Source organism: Leguminivora glycinivorella, chromosome 23, assembly GCF_023078275.1.
Source record: "Leguminivora glycinivorella isolate SPB_JAAS2020 chromosome 23, LegGlyc_1.1, whole genome shotgun sequence".
NCBI classification, from domain to species: Eukaryota; Metazoa; Arthropoda; class Insecta; order Lepidoptera; family Tortricidae; genus Leguminivora; species Leguminivora glycinivorella.
The window spans coordinates 8,408,860-8,427,783 of NC_062993.1; the positions used below are offsets into that span (position 1 = coordinate 8,408,860).

General features: G+C 35.1%; 1 protein-coding gene across 1 annotated transcript in view; it reads right to left on the bottom strand.

Moving 5' to 3' along the window:
* LOC125238319 (muscle segmentation homeobox-like) overlaps nucleotides 1-14,463 on the bottom strand; it is a 28,114-nt gene extending 13,651 nt beyond the window's left edge. The window contains exon 1 of the mRNA XM_048145618.1: nucleotides 13,474-14,463. Within this exon, the coding sequence (XP_048001575.1) occupies nucleotides 13,474-14,035 (562 nt within the window). The 5' untranslated portion in view covers nucleotides 14,036-14,463. The remainder of the gene's footprint in view (nucleotides 1-13,473) is intronic.
* Nucleotides 14,464-18,924: the final 4,461 nt, after the last annotated feature.

An 18,924-nucleotide genomic window follows, 5' to 3' on the forward strand; every position in this document is an offset into this window, starting at 1 on the left:
CTCAAAAAGGTCAATTACGTCAAATTATTCGAAACAAAGCACGTAGCAAGTGAATTGTAAACAACATTTTACAAAGTTCAATTTTAGAACCGATAAAATTCGTGGGCATAAAAAAATCGTTATCGACATAAAATATGATTAGTGAGAAAATTAATAACCACCATAACAACTTTATTATCATAACGACCAATTAATAAAGGAATAAAAAGTTATTGAATTTAATAAATACGTGTTTTGCGAGTTAATTAATAAAGCTACGTGCACAATAGCGCTCATTAATTGTAATTATTACTCTGGTGACATAATTGAGACTTTATTGACAGCTCCGCAATTTATAATGTGTATGAACTCACGCCAGTATTCCCAAAAGGGGTAGGCTCATGAAACTACTCAAGTTTCAGTGCCACACTTCGTGTATATACTATGTATAGACTATACAGGATGGAAAAATCGAATGCCACATGGATGGCAACTACCTTAAATATTGTAAATAGCACATTTTGTGTAAGGGAGACTTTCCTTTGTTTTTGAAAATAATAAATTCTGCATTTAAGGATTTATGAAAAATCGCTTGCCTCAGTCGGGAGTCGGGACTCGAACCGGTCAAATGTGACAAAAAATAACGTGCCGTATTTTATGATGCAGTTTGAAAAAGTTACTGATAAGGTTCATTTTTCTCTAAATAACAAAAACAATCAGAATAACGGAAGGCCATGAAAATTTGGCACATTATTTGGCACGTTATTTTTTGTCATATTTGACCGGTTCGAGTCCCGACTGAGGCAAGCGATTTTTCATAAATCCTTAAATGCAGAATTTATTGTTTTTATAAACAAAGAAAAGTCTCCCTTACGCAAAATGTCCTATTTACAATATTTAAGGTAGTTGCCATCCATGTCGCACTCGATTTTTCCACCCTGTATAGATATTGCAGTGACAGATTGCTTGTCCATCGCCCACATTACAGTATTACTTATCCCATAATCGACTAATTAATCACACAATTAACACATTAAAACTAATCTTTAATCAATCATTAAATTTAAAATGTGTTGTAATTTTTTACTAGTTAGAAAGCAACGGGAACATACAATTAGGTTACTGTGGGCGTTTAACAACCAAAATAGCGTTTTAAATTCGCATATTGTAATGTTGCCTAATAAATTCTAGGCGAAATCGCAGTAAATTACTCAGTGTTGAACTTAATTGAGTATTTAAGGTGGAAATGGTAAACGGCCAGTAATACGCCACTTTGCGGCCCGCTTGAAGCTGGGCTAACGCCCACGCTCGTGTGCGCACAGCCTTAGAACTTATTAGACATTTGCGCGTATATTTTATTTGTACTAATTATAATTAATGATAAAATAATCATTGCACGTTGTTTAATTATGTTATGGCTTGCGAATTTTTACGATATTGGTAATAATTTTTTAGCATTATCTAGAATATACGCTTTACTTTAGAATATAAATAATTGGTAAGTGTAAAAAAGTTACAAGAACTTATTTACCAAGATAAATATGCACTTGAACGAGTGATTTGTCATTGCGAAATGGTTAATAATGACCAAATGTCAAAATGTTGCAGTATAATGTTTAACCTTTCAACCTGTTCTGAGTTGCAATTCATTTGTGTATAAAATTGTTTCATAAATTACAAGTCAAAGTCCTACTAAACGTTCTACCAACGCATTTTGTTATCATTTTGCAATTACCTACTCAAATAGTGTCTTAGTAATTAGCCACAAATGCACTATATTTTACAGAGATTATCGTAATGGTATAATCAAGGTCATTTATTTATAAGGGCATTACATATTTTATATGGACAATTGGACATTACATATACAAACTAAAACTAAACAGGGTAGTATCTAGCTTAATATATAAATGAAATATGCCCTTGAGGCATTGTACCAAAGATGCTGGCTATATTTTTTTGCTATATCATGCGAGGAAGTTGTCAAAATATGTAACAATTTTTGAGGTGTACTTATCAATATTTAACTCATTCACATTGATAATGTCCCATACGTCTCTATGGCAAATTGGCCTGAAATAAAGCATTATTATTATAAGTAATGAAAAAATACTTAAAAACATATATTCTGCCGCCTCTACCATAGCTATGTCTCGATATTAATAAATGAACATGTTAGGGCCTAGCAGACAGCCCAGCGGGACGCCGGCCCACCTCGTCGAGCGAGACACAGAGTACAGCCGAATCGTCGGCCCGTGCTTAGGTGCTGCGTTATTTATTACCGGAGGTGAATGAATTTGTTAGGCTGTGTCATGTATTAGATCGCTTTATGTGAATAAAAAAATAGACTCGCAAGATTATAGGTACCGAAAGCTTCGCTAAAATCCTCACCTCTTGCCTCGTAAGACCCAGGCCAGTTCCGAATTTGAAATTCGAACTTATGAGTATGATTATATGAGTTCAAGACTAGGGTGTGCAAACCGGTTAACCGGTTAACCGAAAAACCGGTTAACAGAGACTTTTTGGCCTCCGTTAATAACCGGTTTTTATAGTCTCTAACCGGTTAATAACCGAAACTGTATTTATTTCTCAAAATTTGGGAAATTAGGCATAAAAAGGTTCAAAAATACGTAATTATTTAATGTTTTGTAATAATAAAGATTTATTCATTACTTTTCATTGACAACATTATTATCTGTAATGATTTTATTTAAAAAATTAGTCCCGAGTTTACTCAATTATACATTTTATACAATACAGTAGAGTCCGGTTAGTATTATTACGACTCTGCATAGATCTTACGTCCAACCTCTTACAACGACATAAGCACAGGTATTTATTTGGTTTTCGTATGTGATAGTATGAAAGTACATCCGTTTATAACGACTCCGATTTTAAAGACCAGCCGCTTTTTACGACACATTTTACACAGAATCCGTCCGTCAAGTCCGGTTGCAACGACGAGCGACAACGTTTTAGTTTTACTAGTAAATTGAGGAAACAAAGCTACTTCCACCCGAGCACGGCCCCCTGTCTTGCCTACAACAAGTAGCAAGATTACATTGTGGCCATGTAACTTTTTGGAGTATTGCTTTTAAAATTTTAACAATTTGTTCCCCTCGGGTGTAATCTTATAAGCTAAATAGAACCCAATTTGTATTTTTCGATTGCGTATAAACTAGCTTTACTTACAAATGATGAGCAAGCACGTATACTAAAAATGACTTTTTCTAACTAAACAAGTCACAATAAAATAAGATTATGATAATAATACCCTGTAAATAAACCTATTGATTGAAATGTTTTAGTAATAGAGATGTAGATATTAGTGATATTACTTTTAATTAAAAGAAATGAAATTCGTTTTGTACGACATCCGGTTAGTACGACGTAATATCAGCGGTCCCTTGAGCGTCGTTGTAACCGGAGTCTACCGTATATTTCAAACTATATTTTTTAAAAGAAAGGTAAAATGGAAATCTTGGTTTTCTTACATCAATTGCTTGTATTACTAGGGGCTCTGGGAGCTGTAGACCTTCGCGACATGCCTAGAAAACGCAAAACTGACGAATCACATTCAAACCACACAAGCCTTTTTTAGCAATTTCCGCATTTTACAAAATTTCTAAAAATGGATAAAAATGATCTTCATCGTGCAAGTAATACCTGCTACGATATCATCAACATCAGAATTCTTAAAGGTAATGGTAATTATTGCGTAGTACGGCCATTTACTAAAAATCCTCAAAACCGGTTAATAACCGGTTAACCGGTTTTGAAGGAAAAGTCTCGGTTATTAACCGGTTTTTTAAGTTAACCGGTTTTTGCATACCCTATTCAAGACTATGTGTGCTTACAAGTACGTGCTAGATAAAGGATATTTTAGGAAGCAAAGATTATTTTTAATCAACTTACTTAAAAGCTCAGCTGCCAGACAAGTTGGACGTTCCTTATTTCCTTGTGTCTTGCTTGTAAAGTTATGATCATTAATTAGATACCCGACCTGAGCTTAAAGTTCAGATTTGCCGTATTTAAGTTTTGTTTCCCTATTAACAAATATTGAGTCTTAAAACCAATTGCGTAACCCTCTAAAACTGTTGTTCATGTTTGATTTATCTACATCGGCACCACAAAGCTATTTGCAAATTTATTGTTCCCGATTTCTTAATATTTAAATGTTCCATAGTTCCAAGAAGGCAGAATGTCATAATTTATGTCCGAACAATGCGTTTACCAAAAGATATTAAGTAGATTAGAATCTCGATTGACTTAAGACTTTTCGATTTTGTGTCGATTTATGTCGTGAGCGGTTAGATGACAAATTATCTAATTCGCTTCGCTTGATTATTTTAATTAGCTCAGGTGGATATAAATAACACATTTCGATATTAAAATGCATTTTCTGTAATTTATTGTATTCGAGGGAATCGCTAATCGCTCCTCAAAAGGTTTACTTTAAATCACTTGAGTTGTAAACTTTTATTACCAATCGTAAAATTAAATGAGCTTACGTTTTCTTAAAAGAGTTAATTCTGTTAAACTGTCCTAAAGCAAGATCAAACAATGATATCAAACTTTCATAGTAAGTTAAAAATTACTCGCTTATATTAGTTAAAAATTATACATTTTATACTTGGCGATATCAAAAGATCTTCAACATTAAAACAGTAGCAAGCTTTCGTTTAATGGCTGCTAACCTCGCTCGTAAAGATGCCACTTTATCGCAGCAGATGACTCGATAATATTAAAATTCGTAAAAACCCGATTCCGAGACGACGACTAATTTGATTAAATAAGTACTAACGGCTCCACATTTTTGAGATCAAATCGGCAAATTAAAGTTACAGCTTCATTTTATGAATTCTTATAATTTGGTAAATCTGGTATGTGATGCTTATACCGCATGTTAATGTAATTTTACTTTTAGTGTATTTCTTGCTTCTACTATTAAAACTTTATTCTCGTTTAATTTGCATTGTCTAAATATTTAAGTTTAGTTTCTGAACTATCGTTGTAATATTTCCTCATACCTTATTTCTGGTCTGCAATAGCTCTAAAAGCATTTTTCATTCATTTAGGTACTTATTAAACTAACATTACTTATCAGCTGTTTTTTCCTTAACCGCAATTGTGTTAATCATCTAATAATAGCCATTAGTAACGCTGTTGACAGCCCTATTCCGCTAATTGATTAATTCAATTCTAAAGTCGTTACGTACGGCGGTTGTAATTTTAAAATGATTCGATTCTTATAGCCCGGTACCGGTTTTGTCATCAATGACTTTGTAGTGACCTAAGTTGTAGGTATTTGTATGATAAAATGTCGTTTAAAGGAAGCTAAAGGTGCCTGTGGAATAAATATGTATTAATTATTTAACACTGTTTTTGTCACTATGTAATGAAAATTATTCATAGTTAGTTAAACCTAAGAAGGATAATATTATCTATTAAAAAATAATACTGCTGGATGAAAATTTTACGTTACAGCAAATATCTTTAAATGAATTCAATAGATACTTAATTACTTACTACAAATATAATGAGCCATAAGACTGTCGAACAACTACTTTGTGTACATTTTTAGACAATGCTTTCTACTACATTGAATGTCTAATTTACAAACAGGTCCGGTGTCCCTCTAGGCTCCGTTCTCGGCCCCGTAGTTTACAGGTGTGTGTTTATTGCGTATTCGGTTTTCAAAAGCTACCGATCGTGTTGTGGTCTGTGCAAATTGACCAATTAAGGGAGCTTGTTTTCGTGAAAGAATGCGGCGTTTGCCGAAAAGGAGCGGGGTTTGTGCGTTTAATGGCCGATTCTAATTGGTCAATGGCTTGGGGTCACATTTGAAGTTCGTATACTTTAGAAGTATTTTCTGACCTTGTAAAATGTAATTGATTAGGTTAATCACAATTAAACAATCAATTATCACAGTGGTGATGTTTAAAATCAAAATAAGTCTTACCATTGTAAATTGAGACCACGCTACAACTTCTAAAGTATTAAAGCTAAATTGATATTTCTACATACCTACCTACACGTAAATATTTGTAATGTTCGTCTTTTAGTTTCTTTTTTAATGCAGTGTATTGACCAGGCTGTAAGTTTCAAAGAATATTACAAGCTCTATTTAACTAATCCTTTGACAATATATTAACTTGAACCGTAACCGCAGTTTAAGTTTAACTGCCTCTTAAACGTCAATGCTTAGTTCTGTGTCGACCCGTTTAACTATAGCATTCACTTCTGCGAACTACTAAAAATATATTCAGTGTTTTCAGACCACTTTTATCTTATTCAATAAACAAAGGATTATGACGCGTAATGTTGGACAAACAAGGTTGATTTTGCAGACATGTTTCAGTGTTTTACTAATTTGCTAAAGCAGGAAGCACGGGTGGTGTGATGGGAACACAGTGCCGTATAATCTTCGTCTCTGATGTTATCTGAAGATTTATTAGTTCTGTCAACGTTCGAGAGGTGGCGCTAGCTGGTAAGTCGACGCTACTGGACTTATCTTGTTTGCACCAAGAACGGATGAAAATAAATCATATACATTTCGTATCAAGATTTGTATTTGAATGGTTATCTTCGAGACCTCCCATGCGGATTGTTTGTAGTTTCAGCAAGTCAAACACGAAGATATGCTGCTTAAAACCGATGACATTAACTAAAAGGTCAGAATTCTTGAGCATCTGCTCTAAAAAGCTTTGTTCATTAAAGGGAAATAATTCAAAATTGAATAATTGAACAATTTATTCGCGATCCAGCTCAGTCGACTCACACGCATACGAATCGATTAGCCGCTTCGTTACACCGCCAGGCGGAGCCACGCGTCGATAAAATACTTGTTAAACTATGGCAAAATGAATTAAAACACATGGCCAGCCAATTAGGAGAGGCAATCGTGCGAGTATCGGGCGAAAAAAGACCTTTGAATATCACACAAAGGAAAGTATAACTTAAATGAAGTGTGGTTAAAGTAGGTATTTGCGTTTTTGCGAGCACAATAATAGGGAGCTCCGGTTACAGCGCGGTAACGACCCGACTTGGCTGATAAGCCTTTTCAGTTATTCTGATAGACAAATATGGACGTATTTATCTTTAAATTTGCATTACTTGTGGATCGTGTTAGACTGTAGAAAGCTGTATTGGTATAACATACTATACTTACAAATTGGGAATGTTTAAATTCACTATAAAACAAAAGTCAATAAAATTTAATTCTTACTATGTATTATATGTTTAACAAGTCCGTACTTTATCCCGGCATTTGCCATGGCTTATAGTAGCTTTGGGTGTGCTTTGACAACTAAATAATGCCAGTTTTTGGCGTAGGTGCCATGTAGTTTTCTTTTCTCTTTCTTAGTGTGTTTAACAAGTGTTTGTTATGTAGTAATATGTGCATACAACGTCTCAATCACTTCGACTTGTTTATTATTGAATATGCTAGTTATTATTTGCCGTGTAGGTATATTATACTTGATTAACTATATAATATTGTCTTCGGTTATCGCGATAGTTACTCATGAAATAAAACTATGGAAACGGATTAAATCGCGTCTAATGAATTTAAAATACATCCCGACGTTTCGAGAGTAATGGTAAATTTTTTGAATATTGTATAACTAGCTTTATTAATAGTGTGTGATCCTGCCTTAGAAATCTATATTATTTGTGGTCATGGTTCGTTAATATTTCTTGTAAGTGGGTAGCTTTTGCACATTTTAATTTTTCCTCAGTCACCCGTTGACCACGAACGCTGTAAAGAGTTCGAAACGTCGGGATGTATTTTAAATTCATTATACGCGATTTAATCCGTTTCCATAGTTTTATTTCTTGATTAACTACGTTTTCATAGCCTCACGTTTTACCATTTGTTATAGTTCTTCAAGCATATTTCCTATGAGTTGATTGGTTAATAAAAACATCGATTGGTTATGCGGCAATTTCCTATTGTTATTTAATAACGTCGTAAAATCGAAATTTCAATTATCATGTAAGCTAAACGACCATTATTGAGCTCAGGTCGTTTAGACCCGATAAGAATCGTAAAGCGATATCTTTCCTAATCAAACTAGTGCCATATATCCGCATATGTGTAGGATCAATAAGTGTGAAATTAAATTGTTTGTTATTGAAGTATACGTTGCCTCTAATTATGTAGATATTGGTGATAAAAAATAACCATCAAAATAAAGGTGAAAATAACATCCTACACGTAATAGGTCCGTAAAAAAACTAAGTAATACTGCTCCAATTGAAAAGGCTAAGGAGTGGGTCGCTAATGCAATTAAAGGTTAAGTTATTGAATGTAACTCGCAATCGCCTTTGAGAACTTATTTCTATAGTTCTGAGAAAAGCATCTGCTAGCGAGTAAACGATGAAAATAAAATGTTGTACTTGTAAAAGTAAGTGAGTCTATTTTAATAGTAAGTATTATCGGTGCATAAATGAATCTAATGACACTGTTAATAGGTATTTTGTTCATGTATTATTTGCAGAATCTCGAAATATTTAAGTTTTTTTTTTTATTATCATTGTGCTTGATATTGCCTCGTATCTTATTCCTTTCTTGATTTAATCGCTTTAAATGGCTTATAAGCTATTTTGAGTCGAATTAAAATGTATATATTGTTAAAGGTGAATTAATATTAGTTTTTTTTTAAGATTTACAATCAAAGATGAAAACGTCAAGGTCAAAGATACTGATCACAATAACTCAATAGAATTTAGTCGAACAACTCAATAGCTAAGTAATTATTTTGTTAATCAATCCATGTTCACGCAATGTGACTTTATGTTTAGTAATTCAACAATCGTAATAGACCATTATGTCGGATCGTAAACAAATAGGAAAGTACGGATAATGGTCGTATTAACGCAGCTATACCTTAGCCATATTCAATAACAAACAATCTTAAATCCATGGGAGTATTCATTTCAATTTAGACTTAAATGCAATTGAGTTCAGTTTAGAACTGAGTTAAGCTTTAGTCAATTGTTAAGGTCTATCGTGTCCATATCTAGAAAGGAGTAATGACGTAACAGCAGAAGTATAAAATTGCAGTTTGGGCTGTGTTACTACTGTAGTAAGTTCCAAATGCATTTTCTTAGTTATAGCTGACTTGAATGGCGCAGGATATACAATAGTAGCATTGTGAAGGTTGTGGTTTGGTTTCGCAGGGTGTTTGCGATACGTGATTGAAATGAGATTAACTGTTAACCTATCGTCCTTTGTAAGCAGAGCATTTCGAAATGGCAAGGAATTCAACTCGTGTTCAAATCATACAGAAAACTCAATAATTGGTTATAAAAGGGAAAATATGGAAGTTAATGATGACGGACTAGGAACTCAAAATATGCACGACGGGAACATTCTAGGACAAGATGAGAACAAAACCCACACAGTCAAAAACATACTAACTCAAGAATCATTTCATTACAATGAAAAGGAGCATATATATTTGAAAATACTAAACGTATTATTGTGGAATAAAAAAATAAAATAAGATATAATAGCTTTGATAAGCACAACATAATTTGCAAAACGAATGAGTGGAGAATTGAAAAGGTAATGTAGCGAGCAACTGCGTAATCAGCAAATATCGACAATGGCTATTTGGCACGAACGATTTTTATAGCGATATCAATGTGTTCTAGGAACGAAGTATGGCAATTACGCCCTTATAGTCCCTTCTGATATTTCTTGTTTAAATTATGCAATGGTTTTATAGATTTAAGGTTTATATATTTTACTGTATAAGTAAAATTTAGGTGTTTAGAGATTTTTTTTTAGAAAGCGAACAATTTTATTTATTTAAGATTTTCATCATTTTAGAAAATAATATTGATGGATTACGTTAAAGAATAATTAGTAAGAATAAATAATAACATAACATCAGAAACATTATATTACCTAATAGCAAGAAAAAACACAGTTTGAAATATAGGCATAGTCCATTTATTCTTGTTACTCCAATAAACTGGATAAAGTCAGCCTCTAAAAATTCTGAGTGCTAATAAAATTTCAAACAAATTTTCGACAGTCCCAATGGCAAACTCCCATTACTAGCGAATAACGATTAGTGTAGTAATTGAATAACCATGTACTGGCGGCTAATCGGGTCCGCCGGTCTAATGGCGACGCCGCACGCGAATGCGCCACGCCACTGTTGACAATCTAGGCATTATGCTAATTTACTTTTTACGTTTTATTACTTACTGCAGTTCACCTAGTTTCGTATCGTTTGGAATTAATTTTGTATTTTTATAAAGTAAATATGTTTTAAGGTTCAACGTTGCTATTGTTGGAGGCAAAACAAATTTTATCACGCCTGCCAAGTGAGTAAGTAGGTACCTATTACTTTTTAACGTTGTCTGAAAGAGATAGCTTTTACCGATAAAAGCGCCTATTGTTTATCTCAACTTTTTTCAATGTACTTTTTGTATTACAAATTGAAATAGATATCATTCACGAAAGAAAAAAACGACAAAGCCCACTGGCGGCCGAGCCAGAAATCGAACCCGGGTCTTCCGCTTACGCGGCTAACGTTATTACCACTAGACCACCCGCCCGCCGTGGTACCCGACAAAATTACTATCTTAGTGTAGTCATCTCTGATAAAGCTAGGCGCCTTTTTGACCAATTTTAAGGGCGAGCAATTTGTGCTTGCACTTCCTATATAAATCCTTTAAAGGATTTTTTTTACAGAAGAAAAATGAATATTGAGAATGTTCGTTTTCTGCGAGTACTACTAATTTCAATTTCAGTACCTAACCTTACCTTTAGTACCTATACCTAATATCAAAATTGGGAATTGTCTCAGGATGTAGGTTGTACTTATTACTATGTAATCCAATATCTTATTATCTGTATGATCTTCCTATATCTGTTGTTTTCCCCAATAAACAAAATAAAAATAAAATTAAAATTTCGACGTCACTTTCTAAGGTTATCTAATGGCTAATTGTATTACTTAAAACTTCAAAAATAAATCTATTTTATCATCGGTTTCAAAAATTTCAATATTCACCCAAAACCCTCCTTTCCCGTTTTCGGCCAATTATACGGCAGCCATGTTGTCGGCCATCTTGAATGGGATATTGTTTTCCGTTGTTTATGCACAAGGTTCGACGGCAACCAGTTTGTAGGGATTCCGCGGATTTGCTCGGGCTTGTCTAACTTTGAGGCATTTGCTCCCAAATCCGATGTATTCAAACGATTGTCGTTTCGTGTCAAACGCTTTGGTAAGTTTGATACATTCATCTTTGTGACGATGACTATCGTTTGTTTTATCTTATTTATTTACTTCAGAGGTAGCAAACAACTACACAATATCGGTTACAGTAAGAGTTACAGAAAATATAAATTACAAAATATAAGTCAACAGCATCATCCACGGGTTACTTTTGTTTTTATGTCGAAAGCTTAGTTTGGTACATTCATCTTTACGACATCAAACCGTAATTTATTTAGGCTTTAAAAGTTTACTTTTAAGTTATTAATTTTATCTTCATTTTTAAGTTAGTAATTTTATCTTTTTTGCCGGTCCCTTAATGGATACCTCCCTCCAACTGACGGGGGACTGAAATCTTCTCGAGGCTGAGGCGTAGGGAGCCGGCGTAGCTTTATTTGACGTTCATATGCGCATTGTAATATGCCTACTTGGAAAATAAATATTTCATTTCATTTCTTCATTAATTGTTGTAGTCTATTTCATTATGAAGAAATCAGGATGATATTGTTTAATTATCCAGAATAGAATTGCATGTATTAAAAATTGCATATCAATTTCAATTATAAAATACCTAGTTTTATTATCAATAGTAACGTGATACGTTCTTAATCGCATGTAGATTATTTTCATAGACAATGCAGTTGCTAATTGATTTTATAATATCATAAATAATAAATCTATGCAATTTTATTAAGTAGCGTTGTGTCTTGCATAACTTAACCGGTATATAAGTAGGTGACAATTACAAGATTGGTATTCGATGCATCTTTATTAAATGCATAATTCTTGTTTTGCATGTATTTGCGTTCTATTTTATTAAGAACATACCTATTTTACTATATTTCAATTATATTGTTTAGTAGGTAGGTAGGTATTTACGTATCATTTCATAAATTTGGTGATAACACAAAGTACTTAAATTACTAATTAAGTAGGTTTAATAAACGTAATTAATATAACTAATAATATTCGCGCCTAATCTAAGTAACGTAATATGAACACGTAGGTAATTAAAAACAAAATAATTAACGGATCATTCAACTAATTACAATTATTGTTCTCACACAAGCGGTTATTAATTATAATAAGTTGAATTAATTATGATATAAGTACAAATGAACTTGGAAATGTTTTTATCAATAATAACATGGAACCACTAGGCACCATGAAGAATACAAGGTAATAAAATATTAATATTGATTATGTGAACATACAAATAACTATGGAATTATAAAGTTTTGTTTGCTGTCAAGTAAACGTGAGTAACGTTAATGTAAGTGCTCGATTACGGTAAAATATTTAATAAACCAAATTGGAAGGGCCAATCATTCAGGAAATAACATTTGTCAGAAAGCCAGTTTTTGGGAAAAAGGAAATATTAATTTAGTGAAATAAGAAATGGAAAGTACCTACTAAATTCAATCTGATCGATAATTAATCAAATTTAACAAAGGATATCGATAAAATAGCTGATCATGCATCATCATCAGCAACTAAACATTCATATAATAAATTTACGTAATCAAAATTGAACAGACTAAAACCATAATCGTTACAGCAAAATAATCCCGGAAACAAGATTGGCAACGTATTCCAAAAGACATAACTCAAATGGGAACCATTAAAACAAACACCGATACAAGAAACTCGACAGATGATTGATGAGCTGCGCAGAGGCGGTAAATTAATGATCACTGACAGACGCAAAAACCGACAACAATTAAGAGAAACTCGAAACGAAAGCTAATTAGAAATGGAATCGTGATTTTGGATTTTGGCAAGGCGACTCCAATTGTGTAAATGTCGGATTAGAAAAAAACTTAGCAGGAATAGTTTTTAGTAAAGTTGGTCACAGCTAAGAAGTAAGAGATTGCGAGGTGAAATGAAAAGTTTTTGGATAACGGTTATTGACGATTAAAAATTTAAATGGAAAATTGATAAAAATCGAGTAAAAGGAATGTTTATCTTTACAAAAACAGTAATAATGTTTAAGAAAAAAGTCTTAACTAGGATACTAGAGATATTATCGCTTTAAAAGTGCCGGGAAGGTAAAAAAACTAAAATATGAGAAAATCTGAAACAGTCTTTGATTATTTTTACTGTTGTGCTTGAACATAGGCAGAATCGGGAAATCCGATTGTTTCAATTGCCGTCCATTAAAAAATATGCCTTTCTGCTTAAATTTTACATTTTCACTCAAAAAGTGTGATTTAGGAAAACCAAAAATAAACATATTAAATAATTGTAAAGAGCTAACCTGTTATGTGTCCAACATTGAAGTGTGGAGGGAATAGGGGTCCAAAGGAAGGCACGACGGAGGGCGCGCCGGGCCAGCCGCCCAGGCCGTGGTAGGCCGCCGCCGCCGCCGCCAGCGCGCTGAACGGCGTCGGCCGCACCGGCCCCAGCCGCTCCTCCTTCGACCGCTCCTCATCCTCGCTCTGACCGTTCCGCAAATTCAAATCTTCAACATCAACAATCGAACCATCTTCATACTCGTCATCCGAAGACGTCACCGTCGCCGACGCGTTCAAATTCAAGGGAGGCGTCTGCGACGAAGGCCGCGGGGATGTCCCACCCGGCAGCTCCGGCTGAGCTGATGGAGATTGTCTCAAAGGAGACTCAGGAATACTCCTATGATGCCTCAGAACTTCAGCAGTCTCTTCGTTAGCTTTCGTATCGGCCAGTATCGAAGCCACGCTAAAGCTGATCCTCGAAGGCTTCGGCGGCTCCGTCGCCTCCGCTGGGCTTCTCGGGTACCTCGAAACACTCTCTATCGCCATATTCACTTCGTTCTCCTCGTAGCTCGGTTTCTTTAACATTGAACGTTCAGTTCCATTTAGCACAGTCACTGGGGATCGTGTCGTGTACGCATGCGGGCGCTCGGAGGTGGACTGGCGGCCGGCGGCGGAGGCCGAGGCGGGCCGGGCTGGCCCCGCCCCCCGTGGCGGCTCCGCTCAGCCAATCGACCGTTCGGCCGCGGATTGATCCGCGCGCGGGCCGCAGGGGGAGCGATTTAGCACGCTCTTATCTCGTTAGTCTCCTTTGTGATACTCGATTTTTTGTAGGAATCAAAACATAATTACCTTTTGTAGGGGTTCGCGCGTTTTGATCGCGCACTTTATGCCGGGTACTAAAGGTATAAAGTATAAAAATATAATGAGGAGTCGTGAATGCCGCTTGTTAAATCCTATTGAGCGGTGCTGGCCCTTTAGGAGATTAGTGCCGCGGCTGAATTTTGACGCTGCGCACGGATCCGTTTCAAATTAGGCTGGTGATTTACCGCGCACCGCTGACAATATTTGCGATTTGATTTATTTGTTTGAATCCTTTCGATAATTAGGAGCTTTTTGTGATTTTACTTTATCGGTGTTTTGATTGCGTCGAAATTAATGTTACCTACAGCATGCTTACGATATTTAATCGACTTGGTTGAAAGAAATCTGCAGTCGCTTTAATTTTTATTTTTTATTTCCTGTTACCACCTTCAACACCATTCATTTGATTCATTACGGAAGTCTTTGGTGGAAATAATGTTTTTGGTTGAAAAGACTTGACATTTGATACTGACAGGTTAGATCCATATCGAATCCTGATCGAATTCAAATCCTAAAATTAAAATAAGATTACGGCTGTAAAGTTAAGTTCGATACAAATAGCAAATTGGCAAATTGTAAACAATCAAATTTAGTATGAAAATGATGAATTTATCAACAGTTTGAGAACTTAAATAAATTATGTATTTTTCAATCAATATGTATGATAGGAATAAATCTTAGTAAAAATGTTGGGTAGGTACCGGAGTATATGTATTTCAAATTTCAAAATACGTATTTCAAAATTGCCAAATGTAAATTTGTCGTATTTGTTTACAAAATTTAATTTTTTATTGAAATTAGCTTCACGGTTTTTAGTCAAATAAGTAGTTATTCTGGATATTTTTCGGAAATCGACAACAACTAGGTGACGCTATTATTATTTTGTCTGAAAGACGGGGTAGAGCTCATTTACGAAACTTAGCCCAGAGTTTTAGGCTAAATACAAAGCCTACTTTTAAGACACCAAATCAAATTAACTTAGTACAGTTAAAGCTAAACCAAAAATCTCCCCATAAAAAGCTCCCTAAATCCATTTGACAGTTAAATGACCATAAATATCCAATAAAGTGTAAATATCGTTTAGTTAAATAAACATTTCCTATCACTTCACAGCCCGCTGCCGTCTAAGAATAACATAAGGGGAAGGACGACACCATAAAAACCCAAAACGACAAAAATAACCCTCAACTATACGTACATACGACCTTTTTATTCTAAGATGTTAATCGCCCTTATACCGTGAAGACTTGGGGTGATATCTATTACTTTCTACTATCTCTTTTACTCTTGGACAATATTGTATCTTTCTTATTCTTTCTAGAATAGTTGGTACTAAATAGGTCTTTAGTATTCCGAAGGGAAGATAGTTAATTATGTGGGGTGCGAAGAAAAATGAACGATCGTACAAGTTATTAGCGAAACGTTAGCATAGACCTTATTGATATAGGTGTAAAGTTTATTGTTGAGTGTAATATTTAGTATTGAATATAGGATTGACTGGGTTTATTGTATTAAATGAATGAGGAAGCTGTGGAATTAATGCGATATTTATTAACATTCGGAACCGTTGCCGCGAAAATTGTTGTGGATATTCTAGTTCATTTTTTGTACGAACTCGGGTATTTACGAAATGAACATGCTTTCTTACGTAGGTGTCGTATTTATTTCAGCAAATAGGATAATTGTGTCGCTTAAGCCGCGGTCCTGGGTTCGAATCCCGGTAAGGGCATTTATTTGTGTGATGAGCACTGATATTTGTTCCTGAGTCATGGATGTTTTCTATGTATACAGTATGTAAACCAACGAAAACCATTTACTGAAGCCTGTTAATATTTAAGTTACACAGAGCAACTTTTAGTATGGGACCAACACCCAAAACGCGAAATAAAAATTTACTCTCCCATAGGAAATACTTACTATAAAATAAAACTACCTATGAAACTGTCAGAAGATCTTTTCGTGATTTCGGGGTTGATCCCATAGTAAAAGTTTCTCAGTATCACCTGGACATTTACGGGTTACAGTAAATGGTTTTCGTTAGTTTACATACTGTATAAGTATGTATTTATTTATTTAAGTATGTATATCGTCGCTTAGCACCCATATTACAAGCTTTGCTTACTTTGGGGCTAAGTAAGGTGTCCCCAATATTTATTTATTTTATTTTTATTGATTTTAACATCAAAACTGGGTAAATCCATTCTGCTATAAGGTTGAATATCTTTCAGATCATATTGTATTTTTTATATATTCAACCCTAAAGCGGAAATGATTTACCCAAGATTGAAATTAAGCGACAAAATTATATGTCTACCTACTTTGATTGGTAAATTAAGTGTCACAGATCTTAACATAATATTTATAAATACCTATTGCACTAAAAAAATAATTAATTTTATGTAAAAGGTAATGTTTACATTACAGTCTACGACGGTTACCTGTTGTTCCCCAGGTATGGCAGGTATTGATGTAAACTGCAGAATCACATTACCGCTGCCAATAGATGGCGTTGCTTGTTTAACTTAGTACTTTTAAATGTAGATTTGTCGAATGATCCCCTTGACAGTTAATTTCTATGGAGTATGTAGTAGCTAACTCCACAGCTTGGCATCTTTTAAAAGAATTATCAGTCTTCTGGATTTCGGAGGAATATCTACTTTTATAACAACAGGGACCTAAACTGAAATATTGGGTTGGTAAGAAAGTAATGAGCGATCGATTGAATTCCACATACAATTTTTGAGAGAGTTCTAGAATCTTCTATGGTCGAAAGTATATAAAGAGCGAGTCGCACAGTTTCTCGTCAGTCATTCACTAGCTGTCGCCGAGCTAATATAAGGAAGAAAATGGACGAATTAAAAGTGCATGTAAGGCATTGCTTACTATATGAATTTCAGTCTGGCCATTCAGCCGCCGAAGCAGTGCGTAATATATGTCAGCGTGTTGCTCCTGAAGTTGTGTCTGAGGCCACGGCGAAATGATGGTTCCAGCGGTTTCGTAGTGGCGAATTTTCATTATCAGATCAACCTAAGTCTGGTCGACCGGTGAAGATTGATGTAGCCAAATTAAAAACCTTAATTGAAGGAGATCCGAGGCTAACGAGTCGTACTCTTGCTACCGAGTTAGGCTGCTCTCATGTCACCATAGAAACACATCTACACGAGTTGGGAAAAACTACAAATACAGTGTTTGGATACCGCACGAACTTGATAGACATCAACTAAACCGCCGTGCCGATATTTGCATACAACTTCTGTCTTTTCGCCGCACATTCAACTGGTGGGACCATCTTATCACTGGAGATGAAAAATGGATCTTATATACAAATCACACACGCAAACGTCAGTGGCTAGCTCCAAACGAAAAAGGAATAGAGGCAGCAAAAACAGAGCCTCACCCGAAAAAAGTTATGCTGTCCGTTTGGTGGGATATTCATGGTATTATTCACTGGGAACTCCTACCAAGTGGAATGACTGGTACCGCATCAGTATACTGTAATCAGCTTGAAAATTTAAACCAAAAAATCTGTCAGAATCGTCCACAGCATGCTAAAGTTTTTTTCTTACACGACAATGCTCGCCCACACATTGCAAAAGTGACTCGGCTAAAGCTATTGGAGCTAGGTTGGAAAGTGATACCTCATCCACCGTACTCTCCAGACTTGGCACCTACGGATTACGCATTGTTCAGATCGCTAAGCAATGCCTTGAATGAAAAAAAGTTCGATGATCAAGCCCATCTACGACAGTACATAGCTGAGTTTTTTGAATCTAAACCTAAGAACTTCTTCGCCGATGTTATTCATTCTTTACCAGAACGATGGAGACAAGTAGTAGATAACGAAGGCCGTTATATTATTGATAAATGATTAAAATAATAAATTAAATAAAAATTACAATATTGGTTATGATTCGCTCATTACTTTCTTACCAACTCAATAGATACCATACACTAAAGAAAAAGCGATCAAGCCCACTGGTGGCGAAGCCGGGAATTGAACCCGGGTCTCCAGCTATCGCGACTGACGTGCTTAAACCACTACACCACACCACTCCGGCCCAGTTCCCGATTCAGTTTATAATTTCAGTTTATAATTTATATACCGGGTGCCCGGTACTTAATGGACAACCTTTTAACCACCAAGAGGGCACCTTATACTGGTCCAGAAAATAGACATTAAGCTTTAGTAAAAGTCGCCTGGTTTTCGAGATTTTCACACTTTTTAAAATTTTAGGTAGTATTAAAATTTTAAAAAGTGAGTAAAAATTTTTTAAAGGGTACTTAGTCCTATTGCCGAGGACGGCCTATCAAAATCGTTGCCAGCCTACTTTGGCCTGGCTTGGCTCTTCGTAATTTTTCTAAGTAATATGAGGTTTGCAAGCTTCAGTGCCACTCTTAGTAATTGACGGGTTGAAATAAAACTAAATTGTGATATTGCCGTGACAGGTTGCTCGCCCACAGCCAACACCGCAATGAGGAGGCACACTGACATTTTATCCCGCCAGGCGGCGCCTGTGCAAGTGTCTAGGCATGTCACTGTCATTCATATGTGTGACAGAGAAAAAACATATCATCTTCTCGCTATCACGTATGGACTAATAGGGTGGCGCCAT